Raw genomic sequence first — 27,062 nt, forward strand, 5'->3', positions numbered from 1 at the left:
ACAGGAAGAACAGAAAGTGGTTGCTGGGGCCTAAAAACCACCATCCTTAAAAGCCTGAGGTCTCTAAAGTAGTTCTGGCCCTTGGGCTCTGGAGATCTGAATTTCCTTGCCTTTTGCATTTGTTTCAGGCTTGGACCACTGCTAAGAGTTCCTGAGTACTGGAATATGCTGTTCCCCTGCTCCATCTGACCCTCAGGTGGGCTGGCCATCTTCAGTGCAGGAGAAAAAGGGGAACTCACCCACGAGAACCCTCTAGAAAAGAGGAAGGTACAGTTTGTGGGTTGGTTCAAGTAGGAGAGATATACTCAACCAGGGGTTGAAAAAGAGGAAGCACAGCTAGGCAGCACCTACCTGGAGATCATGGCTGCTGTTGGCCCAGTGAAAAGAGGATTTAGAAAAGGGGTGTGTGTGTGTGTGTGTGTGAGTGCGTTGTGGGAAGATGTTTCTAGCCCACCCTCATCGTTCTTCCAGGGAAGGTAAGTGTGGAACTGCAGGAGTAAGGCTATGAGCAAACACACCTAACTCCAAAAGCAGCTCTGTTCTAACCTAGATTTTTGCAGGGAAATGTAAACTAGTGAACCTTAAGGTCAAAGGAGGGTCTAAGAGTGTGTTACCCACAACAAGTTTGGCCCAGGTGTGGGAAATCCCCTTTGCCTAATTCTCTCTTCCTCTCAAAAGGAAGAAGTCAAGGCTGTTCTTCTAGCCTCTTTGGTTGCCTATCTTCAGTGGAGGAGGTGGAAGAAACTCAAGGTGCTAGAAACATGGTAGGAAGCTGCTGTGAGGTCCTCAGGTACTGTCCTAGGGTGTGGGACATAACTTGAGATATACCAAGCCTTAGGACCCTTTGTGAGCCCGTTACCCTACTGTCACTTCTCCCAGCAACAATGACTCACAAAACTGAGACTGATAGATACAGCTTTCCCTTGGCCCCACAAGGCACAGGTCACAAAGGCCACTGGGGCCAACCAAGAGGAGTAATGCCATCAGAGAGCTGTGTGTGGCCCCTGACCTTGCAGCTGCCCGCTGGGCCGGGCCTGCATCTCCTGCTGCCATTCCACTACCAGGACTGGGCCTTCTGGCCTTGGGGCTAGCAGGGAACAGCGCAGAGCTTCACTGCCCATGTGTGTCATCTGCTTTGTGAAGGCACTAGTACATGTGTTCAAGATCTACTTGACAGCAAACTACACTTACAACTTCCGCAGCTGGCCAGTGGACTTCCGCTGGGATGATGTGCATGCCTCAGGCACTGGTAGCAGCAGCCATCGTGCCTTGACATGTGCTGCAGCTGCAGCAGGTGTGTGGCTGCTACATGATGCAGCGCTGGGCGGGGACGCACTCACAAGGCCTCCGCGTGGGGCTCGAAGCCAAGCACAGTGCCTCCTCCAGCAGATCCGTGAGCTGCCCAGCCAACTAGCCAGCTATGCACTGGCCCACTCACTGGGCCGCTGGCTTGTATACCCTGGCTCTATGTTCTTGATGACACGCGCGCTACTGCCCCTACTGCAGCAGGGCCAAGAGCGCCTAGTGGAGCGCTACCGTGGGCGGCGTGCCAAGCTGGTGGCTTGCGATGGCAATGAAATTGACACTATGTTCATGGATCGTCGTCAGCATCCAGGCAGCCATGGCCGTGGACTGCGCCTGGTCATATGCTGTGAAGGCAATGCTGGCTTCTACGAGATGGGCTGCCTGTCTGCACCTCTGGAGGCTGGATACTCAGTGCTAGGCTGGAACCACCCTGGTTTTGGGGGCAGCACAGGTGCACCTTTCCCTCAACATGATGCAAACGCAATGGATGTGGTGGTCAAGTATGCACTGCACCGCCTGCACTTCCCGCCAGCACATGTTGTAGTTTATGGCTGGTCTATTGGAGGCTTCACAGCTACCTGGGCCACTATGACTTACCCAGAACTGGGTGCACTGGTGCTAGATGCCACCTTTGATGATCTTGTGCCACTAGCGCTGAAGGTCATGCCTCACAGTTGGAAGGGGCTGGTGGTACGCACTGTACGGGAGCACTTCAATCTCAATGTTGCTGAACAGCTGTGCTGCTACCCAGGCCCAGTACTGTTGCTCAGACGCACGCAAGATGATGTTGTCAGCACCTCGAGCCATATAACTACTCTGCCATCCTGTCAAGAGGAGGGTGATGTGGAAGGTAACCGCGGTAATGAGCTGCTGTTGCGTCTGCTACAGCACAGATACCCTTCTGTGATGGCCCGCGAGGGCCGCACGGTGGTAACCCGCTGGCTACGCACCAGTAACTTGGCTCAAGAAGCTGCATTCTATGGGCGCTACCGCGTCGATGATGAGTGGTGCTTGGCAATGCTGCGTTCTTATCGTGACCGTTGCCAGAAGGAGATGGACGATGCTGAGGCCTGGGGGCCACACGGACCTACATTCCCCTGGCTTGTGGGCCAAGGCTTGAGCCCCCGGCGGCGCCGGCAGCTTGCATTGTTCCTAGCACGCAGGCACCTCAGGAACTTGGAGGCAACACACTGCAGCCCACTGGAGCCTGAGGACTTCCAATTGCCCTGGAAACTGTAGCTATTGTTTATGTGACTCACGAATTTGGGCAGTCATACACCTTTCAGCTCCCCCCTTTCAGCTGTTCCTCTCCTTACACTTCTACAGAAAAGCTGGCCCTACTGGGGATCTTGGTGTCTGGGAGAGTGGGCAAGTATATTTTGGACTGTACTTGCCTTCACTTTCTTTCTGCTCTTCCCTGCTTCTGTCTTTTCTCTTCCTCCCACACATCTGAATGCCTGTGCCTAGTTCTTGAAGGGAATGTAAAGGTGAAACCTGACCCAATTTATGGTAATGTGATGTCTAATCATGGGAGGCCAGGGGAGGCTGTGAGGCTATGGGAGTGCCTTTCTTTCACAAGGCTTGGACCACAGGGTAGCTCCTAAGAAGAGGACATCAATTAAACATTCAAGTCGTTCCTAGTAAAAGGAGAGTACTAGCAGGTCAGTGGTGGCAAATGCTTTTAATAGCAGCACTCAGGAGGCAGAGGCAGGCAGATCTCTGTGCGTTTCAAGGCCAGCCTGATCTAAAGAATGGGTTCCAGGACAGCCAAAGCTAAACAGAGAAATTCTATTTCAAAAAACAAAACAAAACAAAACAAAACAAAAGATAAAAGAGAGTATGGAGAGTACCGATCTCAGCAGCTGCTGCTGTGCAGTACCCTCTTCACATTTCTACATTTTATGAGGGAGATCCACAGACCTAGAGTAACAGTGCACAGGGTGGCCTGGATCCTAGAGACACTAAATGATCACTTGTTACTTGGGCCAGACCTGGGCTAGGGCTGGGCTTTGCTCATGGCCCAAGAATGAAAAACAGAAGATGGGAATGGTGGTACACACCTTTAATCCCAGCACTTGGGAGACAGGGGCAGGAGGATCTCTGTGAGTTTGAGGCCAGCCTGTTCTACAGAGGGAATTCCAGGGCAGCTAGGGCTGTTAATACAGAGAAACCTTGTCTCGACGCCCCCTCAAAAAACAAACAAACAAACAAACAAACAAAAGGCTGCAAAATAGAATGACAAGTCTTCAGCTCACCACTATCAGTACTGTAGTCACTACATGAAGCAGAAACTACTGGCTCTTCTTGTTATTTCCAGCCCTGTGGACAGGGGCTGACCACGTTGGGTTAATCAAGATGGTAAATGGAGAAGATACATTTATGGACAGCCCTGAACAGGATACTGTCATAGTCAATGGAGCATCTAGTCCTGTGCAAGACACCTGTACGGAGAAGGGAAGGGTAGTGGGAAGCTTCCAGGAACTTCCAGAAAGCTTCCAGTACTCATGGGGCCTGGCTGGAAGGGGAAGTTCAATTTTGTAGGAGGGGCAATTCTGAAAGAGAGGTAATATCATTTAAGGATTTTTCTTCCAAGAAAACAAGCGCCAAAAGAAACTGTGAGACTTTTTTTTGGTAGACAGAACCCCAGTAGTCACAACTCCCTCATCTGAAGTCAGGGGAACTCTTGTTCTCCTGTTAGTGTTGACACACTAACACCACAATAACTTCAAAGCTCTGGAGTGATCTTTGAAAATTTACTTTATGCGCAGGAAGGCAGTGGCACACGCCTTTAATCCCAGCATTCGGGAGGCAGAGCCAGGCAGATCTCTGTGAGTTTGAGGCCAGCTTGGTCTATATAGCGAAATCCAAGACAGGCACCAAAACTACACAGACAAACCCTGTCTCAAAAAAAAAAAAAAAAGAAAGAAAAAAAAAAAAAAGAAAGAAAAAAAAGAAAAAAGAAAAAAGAAAAAGAAAAAAGGGAAGAAAAATCGTTTAGCCTCAGTTTGCTCATCTATAAACTGGGAGGAGGCTCCAGTGCTGCGAAAAAGAAATTGAGAAAACTCAGGGCTGGGCTTCAGTTACTGGGATGGTCAACAGGCCCCTGCGGTGTTCAGGGCTCTGTAAACTCTTCCAGTACCAGACTGCGAGCCACCTCTGGCTGGAGAGAGCGGCGCCTGCAGGGCAAGAAGACGAATCACGTATTTTTAGTGCAAGCCCCAGACAATAAAAATGTCTTCATAAAGAGGCTGCAAATACAACTTAATTCGGTAGAGTGCTTGCTTAGCATGCATTAAGTTTGGGATTCTCGATCCCCGATACGGTATAAATCGGCTGTGATAGCTCACTCCTGTAATCCTAGCACTAGGGAGGTGGAGCCCAGAGGATCGTTAAATTCAAGGTCATTCTAGTCTACATAGTCAGCAGTCTCAAAAACCAAAACCAAAATAATTTACCGGAGGCGGGAAGAGGTTGATTGGGGGCTGGAGGGTGCACAGGCCTGAGTTTGACCCGCCGCGGTGCGCGGTCGAGGAGCTCGTGGGCAGTCGAGGGTGTGATGGGAATCAGCGCACTGAGACACAAACCAAACCGTCCCTCGAGCTTCGGCTGCTCTGGCCTTTTCACCCAGGAATCTTACTGGTGGAACCAGCCTGGGGGAATTACTTCCCGCTTCATTGTAGTTTGTAGCTATAAAATTGAACGATTAGTCTTACGTAGGGCCAGAGGACGTTCTCATTGGACACCACTTGAGCGGGGGCCGGGAAGAAGGCGGAGCACAAATCCAAGCGGAAGTAAGGCGTCGCGTCGCTGATTACGTAATACTGCTGCGGCCCGACAGTTCCACTGGCTCGCGTGTACGCGGCTGCCAGCTTCCAGTACTTGGTGCTTGGCTCCTCTAGTGCCTGCGATCTTTGCTCCGAGGCCAGCTACGGCTCAGCTGTCACCTGAATATGGACTCCGCCAGCCAAGGTACCCGCAAATGGTCAGGGGCTGCGTCGCATTCCGGTAGTCGCGACTCTGGCCTCCCAGTCCTCTCAGTCTCTGCCGGTCCGATTCACGTCCTCTCTTCGGTCGACAGGCCCTTGACCTCAAGGCTACTGATGGCCGCGGTGTGTGTTCTGTTACTGCCTTGCCACGGCACCTGGGCCTCCCCTGGGATCGCTCTGAAGCGGCGTTCCTCGGCGCCCTCTCGGTTCCTAGAGTTTCATAACTAGACATTTCTCCTTATGCGGTTCACTATCTATCCGCCACTTGCTGGCTCTGCGGCCCTCTATCTTTCGCTGGGCCCTTGGGAATAAATACCCCATCTGGTGCTGGACTCCAGCCGAGGCATGGTGGGCGGCTCTTTACAAGGAAGGGGCGGTGCAACCATCCTTGTGTTTAGAGCAGCGCCTCTTGGGTGGTAACGCCGCTGTAACCTACTTAGGAGGTTGCCTCATGAGAGAAGGGTAGAGTGAGTCAGGGGCACACCCAGAACAGATCTGTTGCCAAAACAGACACCGGTATGAGGTTGCCACGGAGAAGTGTGGCTCAGGCTCAGGAGATTAAAATCTTGAGACGGTGGTACAAGTGGGAATGCTTACTTAACTACACTAGCTAAACTCAAAAAGCTTTTCTACAGTTTGACCTGCACCAACACATTACCTAAGCATTATAATTTCTGGGTTTTTTTTTGGGGGGGGGGCGTTGAGACAGGGTTTCTCTGTGTTTCCCTGACTGTCCTGGAACTTGCTCTGTAGAGTAGACTGGCCTCAAAATCAGAGATCCACCTGCCTCTGCCTCCCAAGTGCTGGGATTAAAGGCGAGTGCCCCTACCCCCCACCTCCCAGCAGAATTTCTGGGTTCTTACCATTCTGGACATTCTGGATGTTTTTCTACTTTGATGGATATTTGCAAATTCATTGAACTTTGAAAGTTCTCATGTAGAGTGTCCTTTCCAGGAGCCTCAGTTGGTCTAAACCTTTTCCAGGTTTGGCCTGATTTCTGCTTCTTCCAGGCAGCTGTTCTGGTCTCAAGAGTCTTCTTTGCAACCTTTCTCCTCCGAGAGTCTTCTTTGCAGCTCAGTTTCACTTGTCTCTGAGGGACTTTCAGCTTTTATTGTTGATTGTGGCAGGGGGGACCTTAGTGAATCTAGTTAGTTTCAGGGATTTCCTGAAGCTATTTTGAGTGGTTTGCCTTCCTGCTTAAGGAGCTTTCCCTGCAGGATAGAATCTTTCCATTTCAGAGGAAGCTATTTACACAACAGTGATAAAGGCCTTTCCCTAGTAGGTGTGAGGCAATGGTTCTAGCCTGGCACCACAATAAAAGGAAAAGATAGAGAGGAGAGGGGGAGAGGAAGAGAGGACAAATTTGAAGTCACTGGCATCCTTAACAGATAGTAAACACAGCCCATTTCCCAGCCAGGTTCACATAAAACTTGGTTCTTCTGTGTGCTGGCTAGTTTTTATGTCAACCTGACACAAGTTACAGTCATGTGAGAAGAAGGAATCTTTTGGTTTTTGTTTGTTTTTCCAGACAGGATTTCTTTGTGTATCTCTGGCTGTCCTGGAACTAGCTCTGTAACCAGGCTGGCCTCGAACTCACAGAAATCCACCTGCCTCTGCCTCCTAAATGCTGGGATTAAAGGCATGTGCCACCATTGCCTGGTGGGAAGAAGAAATCTTAATTGAGAAATACATTCATAGGATTGACCTGTAGGCAAGTCTGTAGGGCAATTTCTTGATTGATTGATGTAGGAGGACCCAGATTACTGCCATCCCTGTGCAAGTGGTTCTGATAATACCAGAAAGCAGGCTAAGCAAGCCAGTAAAGGCAGTATTCCTCCATAGCCTCTGCATCAGTTCCTGCCTCCAGGATCCTTCCCTGACTTCCTTGATAATGGACTGTGATATGTAAGTAAAGTAACCCTTTCCTCCCAAAGTTGCTTTTGGTCATGGTGTTTTTGGTTTTTTTGAGACGGTTTCTCTGTGTAGTTTTGGTGCCTGTCCTGGATCTCGCTCTGTAGACCAGACTGGCCTTGGACTTACAGAGATCCGCCTGGCTCTCCTTCCCAAGTGCTGGGATTAAAGGTGTGCACCACCACTGCCCGGCAGTCATGGTGTTTTATCACACTAATAGAAATCCTAAATACAATACCCTGGAACAACAGAAAACACTCTCCAGCCCTATAATTGTAGAGATTTTTGAGGTACTTAGTTTGAGTAGATTCAGCACAATGACTACAGATAATGAAATAAACTCTCAGTTAAAAGATCTCAGTTAAGCCGGGCAGTGGTGACACATGCCTTTAATCCCAGCATTTGGGAGGCAGAGGCAGTTCGAGGCCAGCCTGATCTACAGAGCGAGATCCAGGACAGGCACCAAAACTACACAGAGAAACCCTGTTTCGAAAAACCAAAAAAAAAAGAAAAGAAAAGAAAAAAGATCTCAGTTAAAAATTCAAGTCATGAGGAGCTGGAGAGATGGCTCAGCAGTTAAGAGCCTGACTGCTCTTCCAGAGGACTCAAGTTCAGTTCCCAGCACCCACATGGCAGCTCACAATTATATGTAACTCCAGGATCTAACACCCTCACACAGACAGACATACAGGTAAAAACACCAATAAGATAAAATAAAATAAAAATTCAAGTCATGAACTGGCAATATAAAGGTGCTTGCCTGAATTTGATGCCTAGGGTCCACATGGTACCTTGTGTGCCCGGTGCCAGTGGAGGTCAGAAGAGGACATTGGATCCCTGGGAAGTGAAGTGACAGGTGGTTGTGAGCTACTATGTGGGTGCTGGGAATTAAACTAAGGTCTTCTGGAAGAGTAGCAAGTGCTCTTAGCCACTGAGCAATCTCTCCTGTCCCATAAATAAATAAAATTTCAAAAGTTACTTGTATGAAACAAACAAAACAGTTACTTTAAAAGTCAGTTACTTAAAAAAAAAAATGCAATTGGCATGGTGGCCCACTACTTTAATCCCAGCACTAGGGAGGCAGAGGCAGGTGGATCTTTGAGGCCAGTATGGTCTACAAAATGAGTTCCAGGACAGCCAGGGCTACAGAGAAAAACTTTGTCTCAAAAAAACCAAAAGATTTAAAAAAAAAAAAAAAAAAAAAGTCTTTAAAAAGGTGTTTCCAGCTACTGTTGAGTAGAACATCTGGTTTTTTAGTGTTTTCAATTTATATTTAGGAGATTTTAGAATTTGTTTAGTTGACAAACTTTTATGTGATTAAAGATGTTTTCCTTTCTATTTTATGTTTTAGACCAGGCTGGCCTTGAACTCACAGAAGTCTGCCTGCCTCTCTCCCTCCTGAATGCTAGGATTAGAGATGTGAGTCACCATGCTCATAAGAATGGCTTTCTTTTTTTTTTTTTTTTTTTTTGTTTTTTTTTTTTGTTTTGTTTTGGTTTGGTTTTTTGAGACAGGGTTTCTCTGCGTAGCTTTGTGCCTTTCCTGGAGCTCTCTCTGTAGACCGGGCTGGCCTCGAACTCACAAAGATCTGCCTGGCTCTGCCTCCCAAGTGCTGGGATTAAAGGCGTGCTCCACCAACGCCAGGCAAGAATGGCTTTCTTTATGTGGTACCTGCTAAGATATTTGTGCAGATAGGAAGATGTGCCTAATGTGAAGAAAAATTGGTGACTGCAGGAATTTGAAGTGGATCTAGTATTATAGGTGTGTGGAAGAATATACTTCTATCTTTGTACATATGGCAGTCTCTTGTCAGGTTCAGAGGATCAGGAATGGGATTAAAAGTGATTTTTGTTTTGCTGATTTCTTATTGGGGTTTGATGACTAGCATATAATCCATGTAAGTAATCTTTAGCATTCCCTGAGTTGAATGGAAAGTAATGCTTGCTATATTTACTTCCTTCACTCCAAGGGGGGAAAAAAACAAATTAGAAGATTTACTAGATTGGACTGCTTTCTTTGAAGCAGGGTTTCCTGCTTTAGAAGATAATATTTCAAAAGGGAAACCAGAACCTATGGTTTGGCTGCTTTAGCTAGTGTTTCTTGTATTCTAGCAGCACAGGTGGTATTGGGTTTGCATCTCAGGTGCCCAAGAAGTAGCTGTTGCCCACCCAGTGCCCAGATCATCATCATAGGCTTTTGGAGGTATTTCTAGTTTCCAGTGTTTTCCTGCTTCTTTTGGCCACCTATTTCCTTCCATTCTTGCTTCTTTCCTAGTAGAGTTACAAATTACTTGACACTTTTTGACTTCATTTTTGTCTCTGACAGATATCAACTTGAATTCTCCTAACAAAGGTGTGCTGTCTGATTTCCTGACTGATGTCCCTGTTGACCCAGGTGTGGCCCCCCGAACTCCAGCTGTAGAGGGCCTGACAGAGGTGGAGGAAGAAGAGCTTCGGGCTGAGCTTGCTAAGGTGTCTTGGTTTTATTTTCTGTTGTGGAGTAATTGTGAGTCCTTTTGGGTTATACAGAGAGTAGAACACTTTATCCTGTGACAGAGCTGTTGCTGGGGTATTATCTGCCTTCTGTGTCTTCTGGGTTATCTCTTTGTATGTGCCTACTTCTAAAGTGTTGACTTGAATCACCTGTTGGAAGAGGCAGGCCCTGATCTCATCTTACCACCTCTGTCTGGAAATACTAGGTGCCCCATGAAGATGATGTCTACACAATAATGTCTCCAAGTATGCTGTTTGCTGGTATTAACACTTGAAAGTCATTTTTAGGACATCATGAATCTGTGTCCACTGGATCTTTTTAGTTTTAGTTTGTTTTGGGTTGACCTCTACTTCATAATCCTCCTGCTTCTCTCTGTCTTCCAAGTGGCACCATGTTTACTTTTGTTTCTTTTTCCTTTTTCTTTTTCTTTTTTTTTTTTTCTAAGACAGAGTTTTCTGCTTAGCAACTTTGATTGTACTGGAACTCACTCTGTAGACCAGGTTGGCCTGGAACTCACAGAGATCCGACAGCCTCTGCCTCCCTAGTGCTGGGATTAAAGGTATGCACCGCCATCACCCAGCTCTTTTTTCTTTTATCTTTTTGATGAGGAGTCTTGCCCCCATATGGGGTCAAGCAATTGTCTCCTGGGACTATCTATAGGACTGTACTCCCATGCCTGACTGAAAAGGAATTCTTATTCAGTGTAGCTATTTATACTGGGACTAAAAATATTGGGAACACATTCTGTAGTGGGACAGCTTCAAAAATTGTTCTTTCCAGAAGTCACCTTTCTTTTAAAAGTTCAGGTCCTTATTATCAAAGTGGCATACACCTTTAATCCCTCAGCACTTGGGAGGCAGAGACAGGTAGATTTCTTCAGATCTCTGTGAGTTTGAGATGAGCCTGGTCTACAAATTGAATTCCAGGACAGCTAGGACTGTTACACAGAGAAACCCTGTCTCAAACTCTCCCCCATCCCTAAATCTTTCTTTTCTTTCTTTCTTTTTTTTTGTTTTTTGAGACAGGGTTTCTCTGTGTATGTAGCTTTGGAGCTTTTCCTGGAACTCACTTAGTAGCCCAGGCTGGCCTTGAACTCAGAGATCCACTTGGCTCTGCCTCCCGAGTGCTGGGATTAAAGGCGTGCACCACCACCACCCGGCTCAAATCTTTCTTTTAAACTGAAACTGCCATAAGAACAAAGGAGAGGCAGGTGGTGGTGGTGGCACACAACTTTAATCCCAGCACTCAGGAGACAGAGGCAGGTGTATCTCTGAGTTCAAGGCCAGCCTGGACTACAGATTGATTTCTGAAGGCCAGGTCTACACAGTGAAACCCTGTCTCCAAACCAGAAAGAGAGAGAGAGGGGAGAGAGAGAGAGAGAGACAGAGAGAGACAGAGACAGACAGACAGACAGACAGACAAAGAAAGAACTGGCTCTCCCTAAGGCTTGGAGCTGGCCTCTGGAACAACAATAATTGCCATTAGAAATGTTTCTCTCACACCTAGGTCTCTGTTTCTCTGTCAGTTCTGCTTCCTTTTTACTATATAGGGGATTCCTCTGTGGGTCTTTACTTCTAGCAGATTCAGTTGCTATATCTAAGCCAGGCCCAGAACCCATTGGAAGAGGAACTTGTGTCCTAACACTCATGTCCACTCTCATGGAAGAGCTCTGATAGGGCTCACTTGGTTGTCCTGAGACTTAAGGGAAATGGGAGAAGTGATTGGCAGTCCTAGAGAACTACTGACTAGTGCAGGGGTAGTTTTCCAGAAGTTGGGGTGCTGATGCCAGATAAAAGCAGAATAGCTGCCATTGTGGATGCTATTCCCCCCCCCCCCCCCCAGACAGGGTTTCTCTGTGTAGCTTTGCGCCTTTTCCTGGAACTCACTTGGTAGCCCAGGCTGGCCTCGAACTCACAGAGATCCGCCTGGCTCTGCCTCCCGAGTGCTGGGATTAAAGGCGTGTGCCACCACCGCCCGGCGGATGCTATTTTTAAGACAAACTGTTTCTGTAAGTAAAAACTTCTTTAGAAAGTCTCATTATGACATGGGTAAGGATGTTTGTTGGTTACTTCCTGTAGTAGTCATGGCCTCTTGTGGGGGGGGACCAGCTCCCACATCTATTTACTCCAGGGACTCTTGAGGAGTGAGGGATAAGAGATTTAGATAGAAATATAGAGGAGAGAGACAGATAGAAACACAGGATAGCCTCGGGAGGGCCTGGGTCAAAACCCACCAGCCCCTTCTATCTCTACTAAAGGTCTTTTAAAGGAATGCCAAGGGGTGGAGCAAAAGACCTCCCCCCAGCACAGCCAAGTGCAGACCATCCCAAACACTTGGTGACCATGCACGTGGTCAAGCCATCTCTTAATGCAGCCCTGCTGTATAAAGCAAGCTCAGATCTCACTAGAAAACCTTTGTGGGTTCCCACAGCCTCTCATGCCAACTGCATTTTTTTTTATTTTATTTTTTGTGGTGCTGGGGTTCTAATTCAGGGCCTCATATATGCAAGGCAAGTATTCTACCAACTGAGCTATATCCCCAGCCCTGCTTCTTTTACAGGTGGAAGAAGAAATTGTCACTCTACGCCAGGTCCTGGCAGCCAAAGAGAGGCACTGTGGAGAGCTGAAAAGGAGGCTGGGCCTCTCTACTTTAGGGGAGCTGAAGCAGAACCTGTCTAGGAGCTGGCATGATGTGCAGGTCTCTACTGCGTAGGTACCAGTCCCATGGTGGTCCCATATTCCTTTGGCTAAGAAAGTGTTCACTGGGGTATGCCTCTTTCTTATGGATAGAATATAAGAGTGCTGGGGAATGAGATGCTTTGTAACAATCAGTATTAAATGAGCCTGCTGGAAATAGGTAACCAGAAGACTTGAGTTCTTAGGGATTGTGCCTGTGTTTACTCAGAGCATGAAATCTACATGTGTTTGGAAAGGTGGATGGACTTAGCTACGTGTCCAAGTAGAAAGTGTTTCTGCTGGGTCCAAATTGGTCAGAGCACCAATGAAGTCCTTAGAATTGACTTTTCTGGTCTGTAGAAGTGGGTACTAGTCTTACATGTGACTGAGCTGTCAGAATTTGGTTAGAGTTTGCCATGTTTGTGTCCATATTTTTCCTTTGTTACAGCATTCCTTTGGGGGATGTCTCCAGAAGCTTTTTACTAAAGAAACAAAAATTGAATCATATTTTGTAAATTTCACCTATAGAAATCCCATGTTTCTGTACTAGGATGTTGGGGACTTTGAGTCCAGACTCATGGTAAATGTCAGAGCATGAAGGGGCCATGGGCTGTGCCCTTCTCTGGAGCCTTCTATTTAAAGAGCAGATGCTCCTGTGTTGTGTTTGGGAGAGGGCATGGTCATCTCTGTTCTGTGTAGTCCTCCTAGCTAGACCTGGGCCTACACAGGTATGGTAGTGGCACTTGACTGTTTGGGTGGGCTGCAGACCAGAAGTCTTGCCAGGTGGTGTTTCTGTCTTCTCTGGAGTCTTACCTGCAGCCTGAAGCCTGGGTTTAAATCATTCCAGATATTCATCACAGACTTTCTGTTTTTAGCTATGTGAAAACGTCTGAGAAACTTGGAGAGTGGAATGAGAAAGTGACCCAGTCTGACCTGTGAGTGCCCATGCTGTCAGTGTCCTTCCTCACTCTTCTCTCTGTCTCCCTGGGGCAGGGAAGCTGTGCATCCTTGGCACAAACTGTCTTTCAGTGCTTGCTGGCTATCATTCTCTTCCCAACTATAAATAAAAGTATGCTTTAAATACCAGAAGGATAGAGTACAGTAGTTAGAGAAATCCACTCTGTCACCAGATCATGCTTAAAGTCCTCTGCCTGATTATATGTCGTTCCTGAACTGAGTGGGCAGTGTCTCTGAATAGTAAGTACACCCTGACTTGTGACAGTGACATGGTGGTTAATGCCATCTGACCTGTTGTTGGTGGTGGATTTTTGTACTTGATTTCTTCCTGTCCTCTACCCTCAGATTCAGCTCCAGCTGTTGGTGTATGAGAGATTCTTGGGTTGGGGTGAGAATAATGGTGGCACATGTTGGTGGGTTCATGAAGTTCTATGGTCTGGAGGTGCTGCACTGTCAGCCACATAAAATGTCAGTAGAGCATGAATTACTTGTAGATCGTCCTATATGTCTGTCAAAGCTATAATGACTTCTGTTGTCTTGGGATCCTTAATCTGGGTAATGGCATGTCATTTAACCATGTAATAGTCTGATTATAATATCTTTGTCCTCTGCTGGGTTGATGCATGATTTAAGCAGACTTGAGGAGATGGTTTCTGGCAGGATTTGACTGCCAGAGAATAGTCTGCTTTTAGAAGGAAATGCTGACATGGTTACTATAAAGCTTAGGGGAGAAGTCCTCCCATGTGTGGACTGAAGGAAATTCTGCTGAGCTTATTTACCTATTTATCTTAAAGGTATCTGGAGACCACCTTTGTTCCCTGTGCTTGTAGGGCCTTAAGGTCTGGTGTCATATGGGAAGCAGTCAGATATAGAAAGCTCTGGTTTGTTTTGGTTCAACACCTTAGCTTTCCTATGAGCACTTCGGGACTGCACTAGACAATGAGTTTGCTGGAAGTATATATTCCCTAGGTAAAGACACTGTCATCTATGCTGCTAGAGCCCTAGACAGGCTCATAATGCAGATTCAACGTAAAGATAGTTGTAGCCATAAGTTTCTCAGGTCCTGCCCAGCCCTGCAGTCCCAGAGCCACTTATAAAATAATCATTCAGAGGTTTAATAGTAATTACTAATTGCATGGCCTATGGTAGGCTTCTTGCTAGCTAGCTCTTAATAAATTTTTTTTAAAAGTATTTTATTATTATTTGTTCTGCCTGCGTGTATGCCTGCATGCCAGAAGAGGGCATCAGATTTCATTATAGATGTCTGTGAGCCACCATGTGGGTGCTGGGAATTGAACTCAGGACCTCTGGAAGAGCAGCAGCCAGTGCTCTTAACTGCTGAGCCATCTCTCCAGCCCCCTAGCTCTTATAATTTAACCCATTTCTATTAATGAGTTGCCACGTGGTCGTGGCATTACCCGTCTATTGGCATCTTTGCTGGCATCTTGCTGCTCCTTCCATGGTGGCAGCTGGCATCTCTCCTAACTCTGCCTTTCTCTTTCCTGTCTCTCTCCTTGAATTTCCTGCCTGCCTCTAAGTTGCCTTGCCATAGGCCAGAGCAGCTTATTTATTAACCAATGGGAACAACGTATATTCACAGCATACAGAAAAGACATTCCCCCAGCAGATAGTCTTGAGAGAAATGTGTATTCATTGTGTTTGAGAAATTGCCAGACAAAGAGCTGTCTGGGATGCCATCTTGAATATTTTTTCACAGAGGTCTCATGAAATACGTGGGATTCTGCTATCTCCCAGAGAAGTCTATGGCTTTATGTGGAAGTGTAGCTTATGGAACACCCCATTCCAGTAATTCTGTGGCAGAGGCCCTTTTCCGGGGTTTTGTCCCATCTTTTGGGGGAAGAGCTGTCAGCAGTGATTCCTAATCTGGATGCATTCTGCATTGAGAAACCAGGGTAATGGGAATAGGACTGAAGATACCACTTGCTCTGATTCCTCTGCCTGGTTAGTGCCTATCTTGATTAGAATTTAGGAGCTGGACTGCTGGCAGGATTGACTCTGCCTGGCGGTTTCACAGAGGAAGGCCATATGTTCAAGCTTCCTGACCTTCTTGACCCATGTGTTTTAGTTTCCTTTCAACCAGTAGCATGCTGGAGGACTGGAACAACATGGGATTCATTAGGTATGAGTGTCTGCCTGTAGGTAAAAGTTTCTCTCCAGCTTGCCTGTTCCTAAATACCCAGCAACTGCTTACTAAATAATTGACTTGGAGGCTTAATATTACTTATAAATGCGCAGCTGATAGCTCAGGCTTATTACTAACTAGCTGTTACACTTAAATTAACCCATAATTCTTAATCTATGTTTAGCCACGTGCCTTGGTACCTTTTCTCAAAATGGCATTCTCATCTTGCTTCTTCTGCATCTGGCTGCTGACTCCTGACTTCCGCCCTTCCTCTTCCCAGAATTCTCCTAGTTGGGTCACCCTGCCTATCCTTTGTTCCTGGCTACTGGCCAGTCATCATTTTATTAAACCAATTTGAGTAACAAATCTTTACAGTGTACAAGAGAATTATTCCACAGCATTTTATAGTCCTGGGAGTTGTACTGCACTTAACACAGTTGAGATGCTGTGGGGGTGGGGCTTGCTTTCTTTTTTGTGTATAAAGGAGCATCCATGTTCTGTGGGTCATGAAACCCTGTTGCATTCTTTTTTAGGTAGCTATAACTAGAAACAGTAGTGTTGAATGTACCACATAAACTCTGTAGTTACTAGTTGGTTCATGTTTTACTTTGAGTTCTTTGGGCTACAGTTAACAGCAGAATTAGTGTCAATCAGAGTAAGATGACAGAGAAGCCCCTGCTTTTTCTGGGGTTTTTGTTTGTTCGTTTGTTGGTTTGTTTTTCTTCAAGACAGGCTTTCTCTGTGTAGCTTTGCTCCTTTCCTGGAACTCACTCTGTAGTCCAGGCTGGCCTCAAACTCACAGAGATCCGCCTGCTTCTGTCTCCCAGTGCTGGGATTAAAGGCGTGCGCCAGCACGCCTGAAAAGGCCCTGCCTTTAGCTTTGCATACTAACAAGGTTGCCCAAGTGTGGGCATTATGAGAATTAGTTACTGTGGACAGGGAGCTGTATCCTCTGGTAAGCCTAAGAAGAAAGTAAGGTTAGCCTCAAAAGGAAGACTGAAAGGGCAGGGAAAGCATGTCCACAATTGCTGACAGATACCCTGCCTGTTCTAGGTTCTTCTAAGGCAGTGGTTTTCAACCTTCCTAATGCTGGTGACCCCCAACCATAAAATTATTTTTGTTGCTACTTCATAACTATAATTTTGCTACTGTTATGAATTGTAAAATGTGAATATCTGATATGCAGAATATCTGGTATGTGTCTCTTGTGAAAAGGCCCTTGACCTCCAAAGGAGTCTTGACCCACAGGTTGAGAACCACTGTTCTAAGAGGTCTAATTCTCAAAGAGGAGCTGTCTAGGGAAGCACAGCACAGTGCTCCCTAGCTAGCTGTCTGTCTCTGCTTTCCAGCTACCACTTTCTGAGCTTAGCTTCCCCAGTAGTGTCATGTAGTGATTCCCAGGTTGCCATGAGTGTGTTTGTCTGGGTATATGAGGCTGTGACAGTTGGCCTGCAGCACTGGAGCCTATGGACCTGAGTGATGACCTCATGACCTGTCTTCCTTCCTTCTCTTCCTCTCTCATTCACTTCCTTTTTTTTTTGAAATAAGGTCTTGCTATGGAGTTTAGTCTGGCTTCAGACTTTTCATCCTCCTACTTTAGCCTCCCAAGCGCTGGGATTGTAGGCATGTGCTACCATAACTGACTGACTAGAACATGTTTGTTTTTGTTCTCCCCCCGGCCCCCCCCCCCCCCCCCCCGTCTTTTTCCTCTTTTCCTTCTCTTCTCCTTTTTGTAGGTACTAGTTATCTTGAATTTATATTTCTGCAAATAAATGCAGACCTTAGTTACCTTGAACTTGATGTTTTAAAGAAACACTTTGTTTTCAGTGAAGTGTACTTCTTAGTGTACAGTGAAGTGTACTTCTTGGCTTTAGTAGGAAAGTGAGTGCTGTGTACCTTGGGCTTGGGTAGACTCAGGAGGAGGCTGCAGGGCCCTTGTGGGTTACCAGACCTGTCTTTAACCTATGGACTGGCAGGTGCTTTTACTAGACCTCCTATAGGAGGTTGGGGCAGGAAGGGCTTGGAAAGCCAGTTACTGATACCCCACTTAAAGCTTTGCCAGGTGTGTTGGAGAGAAGTGCTTTAGGTTACCATGGTGATACTAAGCAGCCTCATGAGTCTCCATCTATTCCTGGTTCAGCTTCAAGTTCCCCAGCTCCATCCAGTGAGGAGCTATGACCTAAAAGTTTTGAATGAGCCGGGCAGTGGTGGCGCACACCTTTAATCCCAGCACTCGGGAGGCAGAGCCGGGCGGATCTCTGTGAGTTCGAGGCCAGCCTGGGCTACCAAGTGAGTTCCAGGAAAGGAGCAAAGCTACACAGAGAAACCCTGTCTCAAAAAAACCAAAAAAAAAAAAAAAAAAGTTTTGAATGAGGCTTTTGGTTATTTGGTTATGATCTTGGTTGTTTTCAAAACTGCTGCCTTTTTTGTGGTAGCAAAGCCAACAGGGAAGCAAGATTCTTATGATGGACTCCATAGTATCTCTGCCTATTATTATATTCATCCCATTGGTGTTAAGGTTATAGAGCCATAATTTGTTGTAATGTGTATATATGTGGATAAGCAATAGAGGGGATGGGAGGAGATAGGACTGGTGGTCTTTGTTGTGGGCCAACGCTGCCCATGCACTGTAGAGGGAACATGAGAAAGGGATGTTTATGTTCTAGAAGGATATTATCTAGAAAGTGCTGGAAATCAAAGGGCTCTTCAGTGTAATGAAGGCACTGTACAGGTGCTAACCCACATTGGGGACGTCCTTCATGGATGCTCTTCAGCTTGTGCTTTCTTGTCTCAGAAGACTGTCTTATGTGGGAATTGGAAGGAGAAGCTTTGAACTTCAATTGACTTGATCAGAAGCTGAGACCTTTCTTGGCCTTTGCTACTTCGGTATTGCCTGCCCAAGTGTGCTGCCAGACCCAGCATGTCTGTGGTCTGTTTTCTCTGTAGTTAGCAGGTTTTAGCTTCCTGAGCAGTCAGAAGTATCATAAGAAAACAGAAGCATGGTAAAGTCTCAGGTCAGGTTTAGATGAACTGGAAGTTGAGGAACTGGAGTAGATCAGCATTGTAGGGACCTAGGGAGCATGCCACCACCACCTAGTGAGTGTTTACCACCTGCTCAACTCCTCCTTGATTTTCCCATGGGTGCTCTCTATACACTTGGTTTCTTTGGTGATGGACTGCTGCTGCCTTTGCTGTTTAGTTAGTCTAAGTGGTGTGTCTTTTCCCCAGCTACAAGAAGACTCAAGAAACCCTTTCACAGGCAGGACAGAAGACATCTGCTGCCTTGTCCACCATGGGCTCTGCCATCAGTAGGAAACTCGGAGACATGAGGTAAGCAGTTAGAAACCTGTTTCAAGTCAAGGGTTCAGACATATAACATAGAAACACCCACGATAACCTGGACCAATCTACTGTAGACCTTTGTTTGTGAGAATTCCTCTGGCTCCTATTGTCTGTCTTTGGCCATTTATATATTCCTTGGAAAGAAAGGTCACTAGTCTCTTTCCCTGCAGCTCTTTTGCAAAGCAGTGATGTAGCCTAGGAATTGGGAGTCATGATGGGATGGGTGTACATTAAGGCAGGTCACATGTTGTCTTTAGGATCAGCTTGGGGCTTCTTGAACTATGAGGTAATATGTCTAGTGGTGGGTAGTTGCTGATTATGCCACTGGTATCCTGGCCAGCTCCCAGGAACTACCATTGTGTTCTTCCTGAAAAGTAGGTTGCTTGCTCATTACAGGTGTTCTCACTCTGTGTGTGTGTTTGCATTTTTGTTGTCCTTTTACGATAATTTCTTACTCTGCAATCCAAGCTGGTCTTGAACTCCTTTTTTAGTCTGTTCAGAGCATTCTGGGTAGAAATCTGATAGGGTAGGCAGGTGTTGATGGAAATGACTCTGAGCCATCTTTTTTTTTTTTTTTTGAGACAGTCTCACTATGTATAATTAACTGGCCTTGAACTCACTATGTGGATCAGGCTGGTCTCAAATCCACAGAGATCCACCTGCCTCTACCTCCTGAGTATTGGTGTATTGAATGCGTGGATACCATGCCTAGCCTGTTTAGCTATCTTTCTGTTTTTTGTTCTTTTGTGGTAGGTTTTCTTTGTGTAGTCCTGGCTATCCTGGAACTTGCTCTGTAGACCAGGCTGGCCTTGAACTTACAGAGATCTGCCTGCCTCTGCCTCTGGAGTGCTGGGATTAAAGGCACGTAGCACCACCACCTGGCTATGTTTAGCTATCTTGATTGAGCTGTTTTATATGGCCTGCCTTTCTTTGGGAGCATTAGATATGATCCTGTTTCATTTCTTCTCCTTTTTGAAGAAAAAATAAAGTTTCTATTTTCTCCTCAGAGAACTGGGATTTACTATTGACCCCATGGTATGTAGTCTTGGGACTACAGCAGGCAGTTAGCAGGGTCCCTGTGGCAGTGCTGCTGGCATAGCTGTCTGGTCTCACTGCTCTGGCATGTGTGGCCAACCACAGTGCAGGGAGGGCTTTCAGAACAAGGTCAGAGAAACTGGTTCTCTCCAGTTGGGTGCTTGTGCTGGTTGTGTTTACCGTGCCCAAAGGGCTTCCTGTTTACTATGTGTCTTCCCTGGGGAAGAGAGCCTGTCTGTTGGTGTTTGTATTAGTGTTTTGAACTCTGATCTCTCTGGTCCACAACAGAGCCCCATCATCTCATAATCACAGTGGTTTCTGAGGCCCAGGTCCATTATGCTAATAGTTTCTTGAGAATGCCTGTTAGGCTCAGGAAGCTAATAGCATGAGTTTAGGAGGGATAGATGGATGTTGCTGTTTATGGTGGACCAGTCCTAGAGTCATTGGAGCTCCAGGGGCCTCTGATAAACCCTGGACTTGGGATGGGAAGAGGGAAGTAGGCTTGATGACCCTACTTAAACCTAGAGTGGTGAGTGCATTCTTCAGTGGTTTCTTCTGTGTTGGGAGTAGCCTCTGCTCATAGATTGCAGCAATTTAGATGGGGGGGGGACGACTTCATTGTACTGTGGAGGAGTGGCCAGCTATGTTCTATTATGCTCGCAGCTGCCCTTGGACATGCATATTCTAGGTTGGCCTCCATGATACAGCCTTAGTGCTTAGTCCCTAGTATGTTATAGGTCATTTTATGGTGCCTGGGTTACTGTTTAGCTTTCAGAGAATCCAAGGTGCTCCGTGGACATGAAGTGTTGACCCAGCCTGGCTGGCTCACTGTGTCATATCTCAAGTCTTTACTCACTGGGCTACTTATGTCTCAGGTATTTTCTTTAGACCTCTTTTTGCTTTCTCTCCTTTAACCTGTAATTGTTTGTATTGTTATACATGTAACAGTGCTCAGGCCGGCTGGTGGTGGCGCACACCTTTAATCCCAGCACTCGGGAGGCAGAGAAAGGCAGATTTCTGTGAGTTCCAGGCCAACCTGAGCTACAGAGTGAGTTCCAGGAAAGGCGCAAAGCTACACAGAGAAACTCTGTCTAGAAGAAACAAAAATAAAACAAAAACAAACCCCCCCCAAAAAAAGACCAAACAAACAAAAAACCCCAAAAATCAAAAAAACAGTGCTCAGAAATACAATGCCATCAATCACGTGGTTGCCAAATATTTTTTCTTAGCCTTTGTGGATTCAGGATGGGGCTATGTATTCTCTCATTCCTATCAGTTTAAGCACTAAAGAAGCATTCACAGAGCGTTTTTTTCACATGCTAACCCTACTTAATCTTCCAGAATTTGAACAGAGGGCCATAGGGCTTCTGTTTGGGGTCTTATATGGCATTGGCCTCCCTTGCTTTAATAATGCTGTCTTTCTTCTTCTTCCTGCTGCTATCTCTCAGGGCTCATCCGTTCTCACACTCCTTTAGGTAAGGTGAATTTGGACATGACCTATGGACACCTGTATTAGGGCAGGGTGGACTCTGGTATGCCTATGGGAGACTTTGCTGTATAAAAATAGGAAAGCCCCCTTTGCCTCAGGATGGTACCCAGGAGGCAGCTGCTTGCTCACAAGGCATGGTCTATATGACTGTTGGTGATGCACCAGCATTCGTCGGTGGATGCTGCGGGTCGCAGAAGAATCATGAGCCATAGTTACCTTTTTAGAGCTTTATTGGAAGAGACGGAGAGAGAGGGAGAGAGGGAGAGAGGGAGGGAGGGAGGGGGGAGAGAGGGAGAGAGGGAGGGAGGGAGGGGGGAGAGAGAGAGAGAGAGAGAGAGAGAGAGAGAGAGAGAGAGACAGAGAGAGACAGAGAGAGAGGAGAGAGAGGACAGACGGAAGGAGAGAGCGGAAAGAGAAGGGAACACACAGAGGGCCCGCCTGCTTTTTAGGCTGGGATTCCGTCGCAGGCTGGTGATGTAATTAAGGACATAATCCTTACAATGACTATCCCCTTTGAGTGCCTCATCTGGACCTCATTGGATTGCATGTTCCTGAGGCAATAAGTGACTAACATTATATGTCAAATGTCCATACCTAAGTTTATGCCTGAAAATAAGCATTTTTCACATAGGAGGAAATACCAACCCTGTCCCTTGTGTTCTCAATCCTATAATGTGCAGACCCTGTGTTTTTGTTTGTGAGAAGCAATCCTATGCTCCAGACTGAGTTTTGTCTTATTATTTGAGAGCCCTTAGACACTCTTCTCCAGGAGTCTTCATGCTGACATCTGCATATTCTCACATCCTAGTAGTAGGCATTGGGAGGTCTGAAGTCAAATCAGAGCAATCTGTGACTTTAAATATTTTTACTTAACTTACCCTGGATGTTACATTTTTGCCAAAACATCATTCAGCTTGCTGTGGGCCCCTGAGGACTGTGGAACAAATATTCCCAAAAGCCCCAGGCCTAGGTCTCCTTACAGTTTCCCTGTTTTGTTTGTTGTTCGTTTTTTGTTTTGAGACAGAGTTTCACTATGTATTCCTGGTTGGGCTGGAACTTATCTTGAAGACTAGGCTGGAATTGAACTCAGAAATAGCCTGTCTTTGCCTTTCTAGTGGTAGGACTAAAGGTGTACACCACCAGTTTCAGTTTCCCTGTTTTAATACTCTTCTTGGTCAGTGCCACACTGCTCAGCAATGGCAGCATTGGAAACCCTTTGAGCTAGAAGAGGGCACTGTGTGGAAAGGGTCAGTAGCTTACTCTTGATGGTGCTAGTAGAGTTTTGTCTCTTCTTATATGTGAGCTAAGCTGGCAAGTGTGGGCTGATCTGGCACCATGGGCTAATTCTTGCTTCCTTCTCTGCTTTCACCATGCTTCCAAGCAGCAGCTACTCCATCCGTCACTCGATAAGTATGCCGGCCATGAGGTAATGTATGCCTTCTTCCATTGCTCTAGAACTGTCTCTGGGTAGGGGTGGGCAGCAACACCAGTCATAACCTTGTACTTCTGTGTCCCCCAATCCATGTCTTCATTTTCCTGGCAGATTCCTCTCAGCTAAAGACTGTCTGTAGACTGGCAAGAAAGAGCTCATGGGAAGGAAACTTCTTTTTAGGCCTCCAGAGGGAACCATTCTGTGAACCTATGACCCATACTTTACTTTGCAAGCTCTAGCTCTGGATGCCTGTGGCTTTAGCAGGAAGGGTTAGAGAGGCTGGCGCATGGACCTGGGACCTCCACAGATGGATCTCTGGAGACCTGATTCTCAGAGCCCAATAGGACCATCTCTAGTCTGTTGCTTCTCACCTCTTTGGCCAAGCATAGTGCCTCAGCAAAGTCCATCCTTGTTAGGAAGATTGTTGTGTCTTAGTGTGTGAGGACCTTTCTCCTCTGTCTTTCTATCCTCTACTATTCCAAAACTGTCTGATTTCCTGTTTATGTGGTTTGTCTGAAGATATACTTGAAGGGCTACAGGACTTCTCATAATCCCAACATACGCACACACTAAAAACAAAAACCCAGAAGATAATATGATCAAGAGGTTTTTTCGCCGGGCAGTGGTGGCGCATGCCTTTAATCCCAGCATTCGGGAGGCAGAGCCAGGAGGATCTCTGTGAGTTCGAGGCCAGCCTGGGCTACCAAGTGAGTTCCAGGAAAGGCGCAAAGCTACACAGAGAAACCCTGTCTCAAAAAACCAAAAAAAAAAAAAAAAAAAAAAAAAAAGGTGGTTTTCTTAGGGTGATGTTCACTTATACTCTAGGTGTGTTGACTCCAGTGATTTCCTAAAATGTGGGAACTTGACTGCATGATTTGTGATAATGAGGGACCACATTCTCACTCTCCTAGAAGGGGGACACCCAAGGGTGTCTTTTATTTTTTCAAGGCTTGGTGACCCCATTGAGCTACATCTAAGCTTAATCAGGGCTGTCTACTTAGATTGCAGCAAGGATTCCTGCACACTGTAGTCAGGGGTTTACAGTTCACTTAAATGATATCTGGACCCAACCTGGAAAGCACCCAAAAATGACCCTGTGTAGAGTCTGCAGTCATTGTACTCCTTTCTGCTGTGTCACATTTTCATAACGAGAGTCTAGGAGCTGGACATAGTCCTAGCCCTAGGTCCTTCGATGTGAGGAAGGTGAGGTGACAAACCAGTTCTTCATGCCAACATCTCCCTTTTCTCTTTAAAGGAACTCTGCAACCTTCAAGTCATTTGAAGACCGAGTGGGGACCATAAAGGTAACTATCCTTGGGTTGTATGTTTTCTTGAAGCATGGGTATGATCTATTGAATCAACTTCTTTATTATAGAGGACTCAGTTATTATAGAAACTCATATAGAGGTCTTTTGTGCCTCTCATGTTGTTCCTTAAGTAATAATATCTTACAGAACTTGGGTAAAGTCTCTGAACACAAAACAGCCTGTTTATGTTTGTTGTTATTTTTTTCTTTTTGAGACAGGGTCTCATTATGTAGCAGTTCTAGCTGACCTGGAATTCACTCTGTAGACCAGGCTTGCCTTTAACTCAGTTTACCTGCCTCTGCCTCCTGAGTTCTAGGATTATATGTGTATGCCACCAAACCCAGCTAAGTCACTATTCTAATTCATCAGTACCTCTGCGGTCATGCCTATCTTCCTTTTTCCTTTGCCCTGCCAACCCCTAATCTGTTCCTCATCTCTGTTATTTTATCCTTTCAAGAATGTGGATAAAACACTTGCAGCACAAAAGAGTGAGAACTCAAATTCAGTTCTATCTCTTTAAAATTTATTTGGGGGAGGGTGCATATATATATATGCCATGGCACACATGTGGAGATCAGAAGAAAACTTGTCTCTCCTTTTACCATGTGGATCCTAGGGCTCAAACTCAGATGGTCATGCTTGGTGGTAAGAACCTTTACCTGCTGAGGCCATTCTTGATGTCCCAAGGACTGGAACCTAGATCCCTAGCATGAAAAAGTCAGGTAGGTGTGGTAGGCTGCCTATAATCCCACAATATTCTGGAGTTGAAGAGACAGGGTATCTCCAGGGCAAGCTGGCTAGCTAGACTAGCTAAGTTACCGAGCTCAGGGTTCGGTGAGATAATCTGCTTTAGTAAATAATATGAGGAATGATTAAGGAAAATATCTAATGTCAACCTCTTATCTGCACATGCATTCATACATACTATGCACACATAATCAAAATGTTTAATCCCAGCAGTTGGGAGGTAGAGGCAGGTGTATTCTAGGCCAGTCTGGTCTACATAGAGAGTTCCATCTAGGACAGCTATTGATATATAATATACCCTGTCTCAAATTTTTTTTTCTCTACTTTGTGTTTTGCCTGTGAGTATGTATATGCACTGGTCCTGTGGAGGTCAGAAAAAGGCAGTTGTGAGCCACTATGTGGGTATTGGGAACTGAACCTGAATCCTTTCCAAGAGCAACAAGTGCTCTAGATTAACGAGCCATTTCTTCAGCTCCCTTCCCCAGATACATGTTTCTTAATATACAAAATATAATCAATCTAGTGGAACCACACAGTATGAATGCTTTTCTAAATATCACAATGTGTAATTCTTGGGGAACCTATACAGACTGTTGTGTGTCATTGACTCATTTCTTTTCATTGATGACTAGTGTTCATGTTGTGTATACTTGTGTAGGGAGTTGAACATGGTCCCTGGACCTATTCTGTTTTCTGTTGTGTCTTAGGTTTACTTTCTCTGTTTTTTTTTCTATAGTCTAAGGTTGTGGGTAGCAGAGAGAATGGCATCGATAACCTCCCTTCCTCACCTGGAAGTGGTGACCAGCCATTACCGGATCATGCCCCTTTCTAAGCTTGTCATAGCTTATCATCCACAGAATACAGAAGCACACCCTCATCATCACAGCTGCAACTCTGCATGACAGAGCAACCAGCCAGGGCCAGTGAAGAGCTGGTTTTGAAGACAGTCATATCCATCTACATGCAGATGTGGCTGCTACCTTGGCATGAATTAGAGAACAGTCATGTACATAAATGTTTTACACTAAAGCTCATAGATGAAGCAGATCACTGTGCCATCCTTTCCAGGGCCACAGGAAGTGGACAGGGTGGAAGGGCCCAAGGAGTATTGAACAGGAGCCCATGTTCCCTTTGGTGGTCTCACCAGAATGCTGAGGGAAGAATTGTCAGGGGTATTAAGTGACCATTATTTCCTTGCCTGCTCTCCTCCCCCTAGCTCAGAAGGAATACAGTCACCTAGGTCATATTGCATGGTAACAGTTTTTCATATGGATTTGAGGAATGAGAGAGTTCTCTATTTTCTGAGACCCTAGAAAGGAAACATAAACTGCTTCATTCTTAGAGAATAATCTGGCTTTGGCAGAAGCAAATCCACTATTTTTTAAATGTGATGGACTTTTCAAAAATTAAATAGAAAAAAAGTGAGGCAAAACAACTTTAGCCTCGTTATTGAGAAATATTTCTTTGAATTCAAGCCTTACATTGCCTTATGCTTTATTTGTTTATAGTCTTTTATATCCCTATAAATGAGGGTTCTTTAATGGGTTATGAGTACTATGTAGAGTTTTATCTCTGGCCCATCTCATACTCTGCCAGTACCAGTTAGTGCATTTTATTTCTCTAACACTTTCTCCTGGTGTGCAAAACTTGGATCTTTTGAAGAATGGCATTTCCTTGTAGCTTTCCACTCTGGCCCACAAGGCTCTTGTGTTTGTGGGTCAGGAGGGCTGAGAGAAGGAAAGAAGCCTCAATCTTTGGCATCTTAATGGGATGTGCCCTGCACAGTGTTGCTTTACTGACAGTGAGCGGGGCTCTGGTTCATAGTTCCTGCCTGCCTGTCCATTACACAAAGAATAAATGAGAAGCAGAACCAATGCTGCAGGTCAGGTATGTGATGTGGTTTTGGTTCAGCCAGAACTCTGCTGTCATCTTTTCTCAGGAGCTACAAAGATTTCTTTCTAAGTTCCCTTCTCCTGCCTCCAATTGCCACATTCTGCATCCTCTCAACGCTAGGGCCCTGAATGTTGGGAGGCATGGTCTGGAGGGAGGGGCAACACTGTGCCTTAATGGCTCTTAGCAGGGCAAAGACTTTGTCTGTTGTGTGCACATATCTGCACTCCTTGGATGAGGTGGGGTCTGTCCATTTTAGTGTCTGGTTTGATACAGTGTGATATGATATATCCTTTGATTATCAAGTACCTTGAATACTGTACCACACAAAGCAAGGAACAGTGAGGAAC

General features: G+C 45.9%; 2 protein-coding genes across 11 annotated transcripts; both read left to right on the top strand.

The window, feature by feature from the left end:
• Nucleotides 1-722: 722 nt before the first annotated feature.
• Abhd16b (abhydrolase domain containing 16B) lies at nt 723-2,803 on the top strand. The gene has a single exon (XM_059262151.1). It carries the CDS (start codon nt 1,120-1,122, stop codon nt 2,542-2,544), a length of 1,425 nt encoding a protein of 474 aa, XP_059118134.1. The 5' UTR covers nt 723-1,119; the 3' UTR covers nt 2,545-2,803.
• Nucleotides 2,804-4,859: 2,056 nt separating this feature from the next.
• Nucleotides 4,860-25,869, top strand: Tpd52l2 (TPD52 like 2). 10 transcript variants are annotated; one of them, XM_059262157.1, is made up of 9 exons: nt 4,860-5,274; nt 9,597-9,673; nt 12,255-12,403; nt 13,246-13,305; nt 18,699-18,800; nt 21,296-21,322; nt 22,721-22,762; nt 24,024-24,072; nt 25,559-25,869. In XM_059262157.1, exons 1-9 carry the CDS (start codon nt 5,256-5,258, stop codon nt 25,652-25,654), a joined length of 621 nt encoding a protein of 206 aa, XP_059118140.1. In that variant the 5' UTR covers nt 4,860-5,255; the 3' UTR covers nt 25,655-25,869. The 10 variants fall into 10 exon arrangements, with proteins under 10 accessions (XP_059118140.1, XP_059118138.1, XP_059118141.1 ...); XM_059262152.1 differs by having other exon boundaries at nt 4,866-5,274; nt 9,528-9,673; XM_059262155.1 differs by lacking the exon at nt 13,246-13,305 and having other exon boundaries at nt 4,861-5,274; nt 9,528-9,673.
• The last annotated feature ends 1,193 nt before the right edge of the window (nt 25,870-27,062 follow it).

The sequence above is a fragment of the Peromyscus eremicus genome, chromosome 4 (assembly GCF_949786415.1).
Source record: "Peromyscus eremicus chromosome 4, PerEre_H2_v1, whole genome shotgun sequence".
Lineage (NCBI taxonomy): Eukaryota > Metazoa > Chordata > Mammalia > Rodentia > Cricetidae > Peromyscus > Peromyscus eremicus.

Coding starts and splice junctions, on each gene's coding strand:
- Tpd52l2 (XM_059262152.1), top strand. Junction 12,404..13,245: donor GATGTGCAGGTCTCTACTGC/GTAGGTACCAGT, acceptor TTCTGTTTTTAG/CTATGTGAAAACGTCTGAGA. Junction 13,306..18,698: donor AAAGTGACCCAGTCTGACCT/GTGAGTGCCCAT, acceptor TCTTTTCCCCAG/CTACAAGAAGACTCAAGAAA.
- Abhd16b (XM_059262151.1), top strand. CDS start 1,120: ATGTGTGTCATCTGCTTTGTGAAGGCACTAGTACATGTGTTCAAGATC.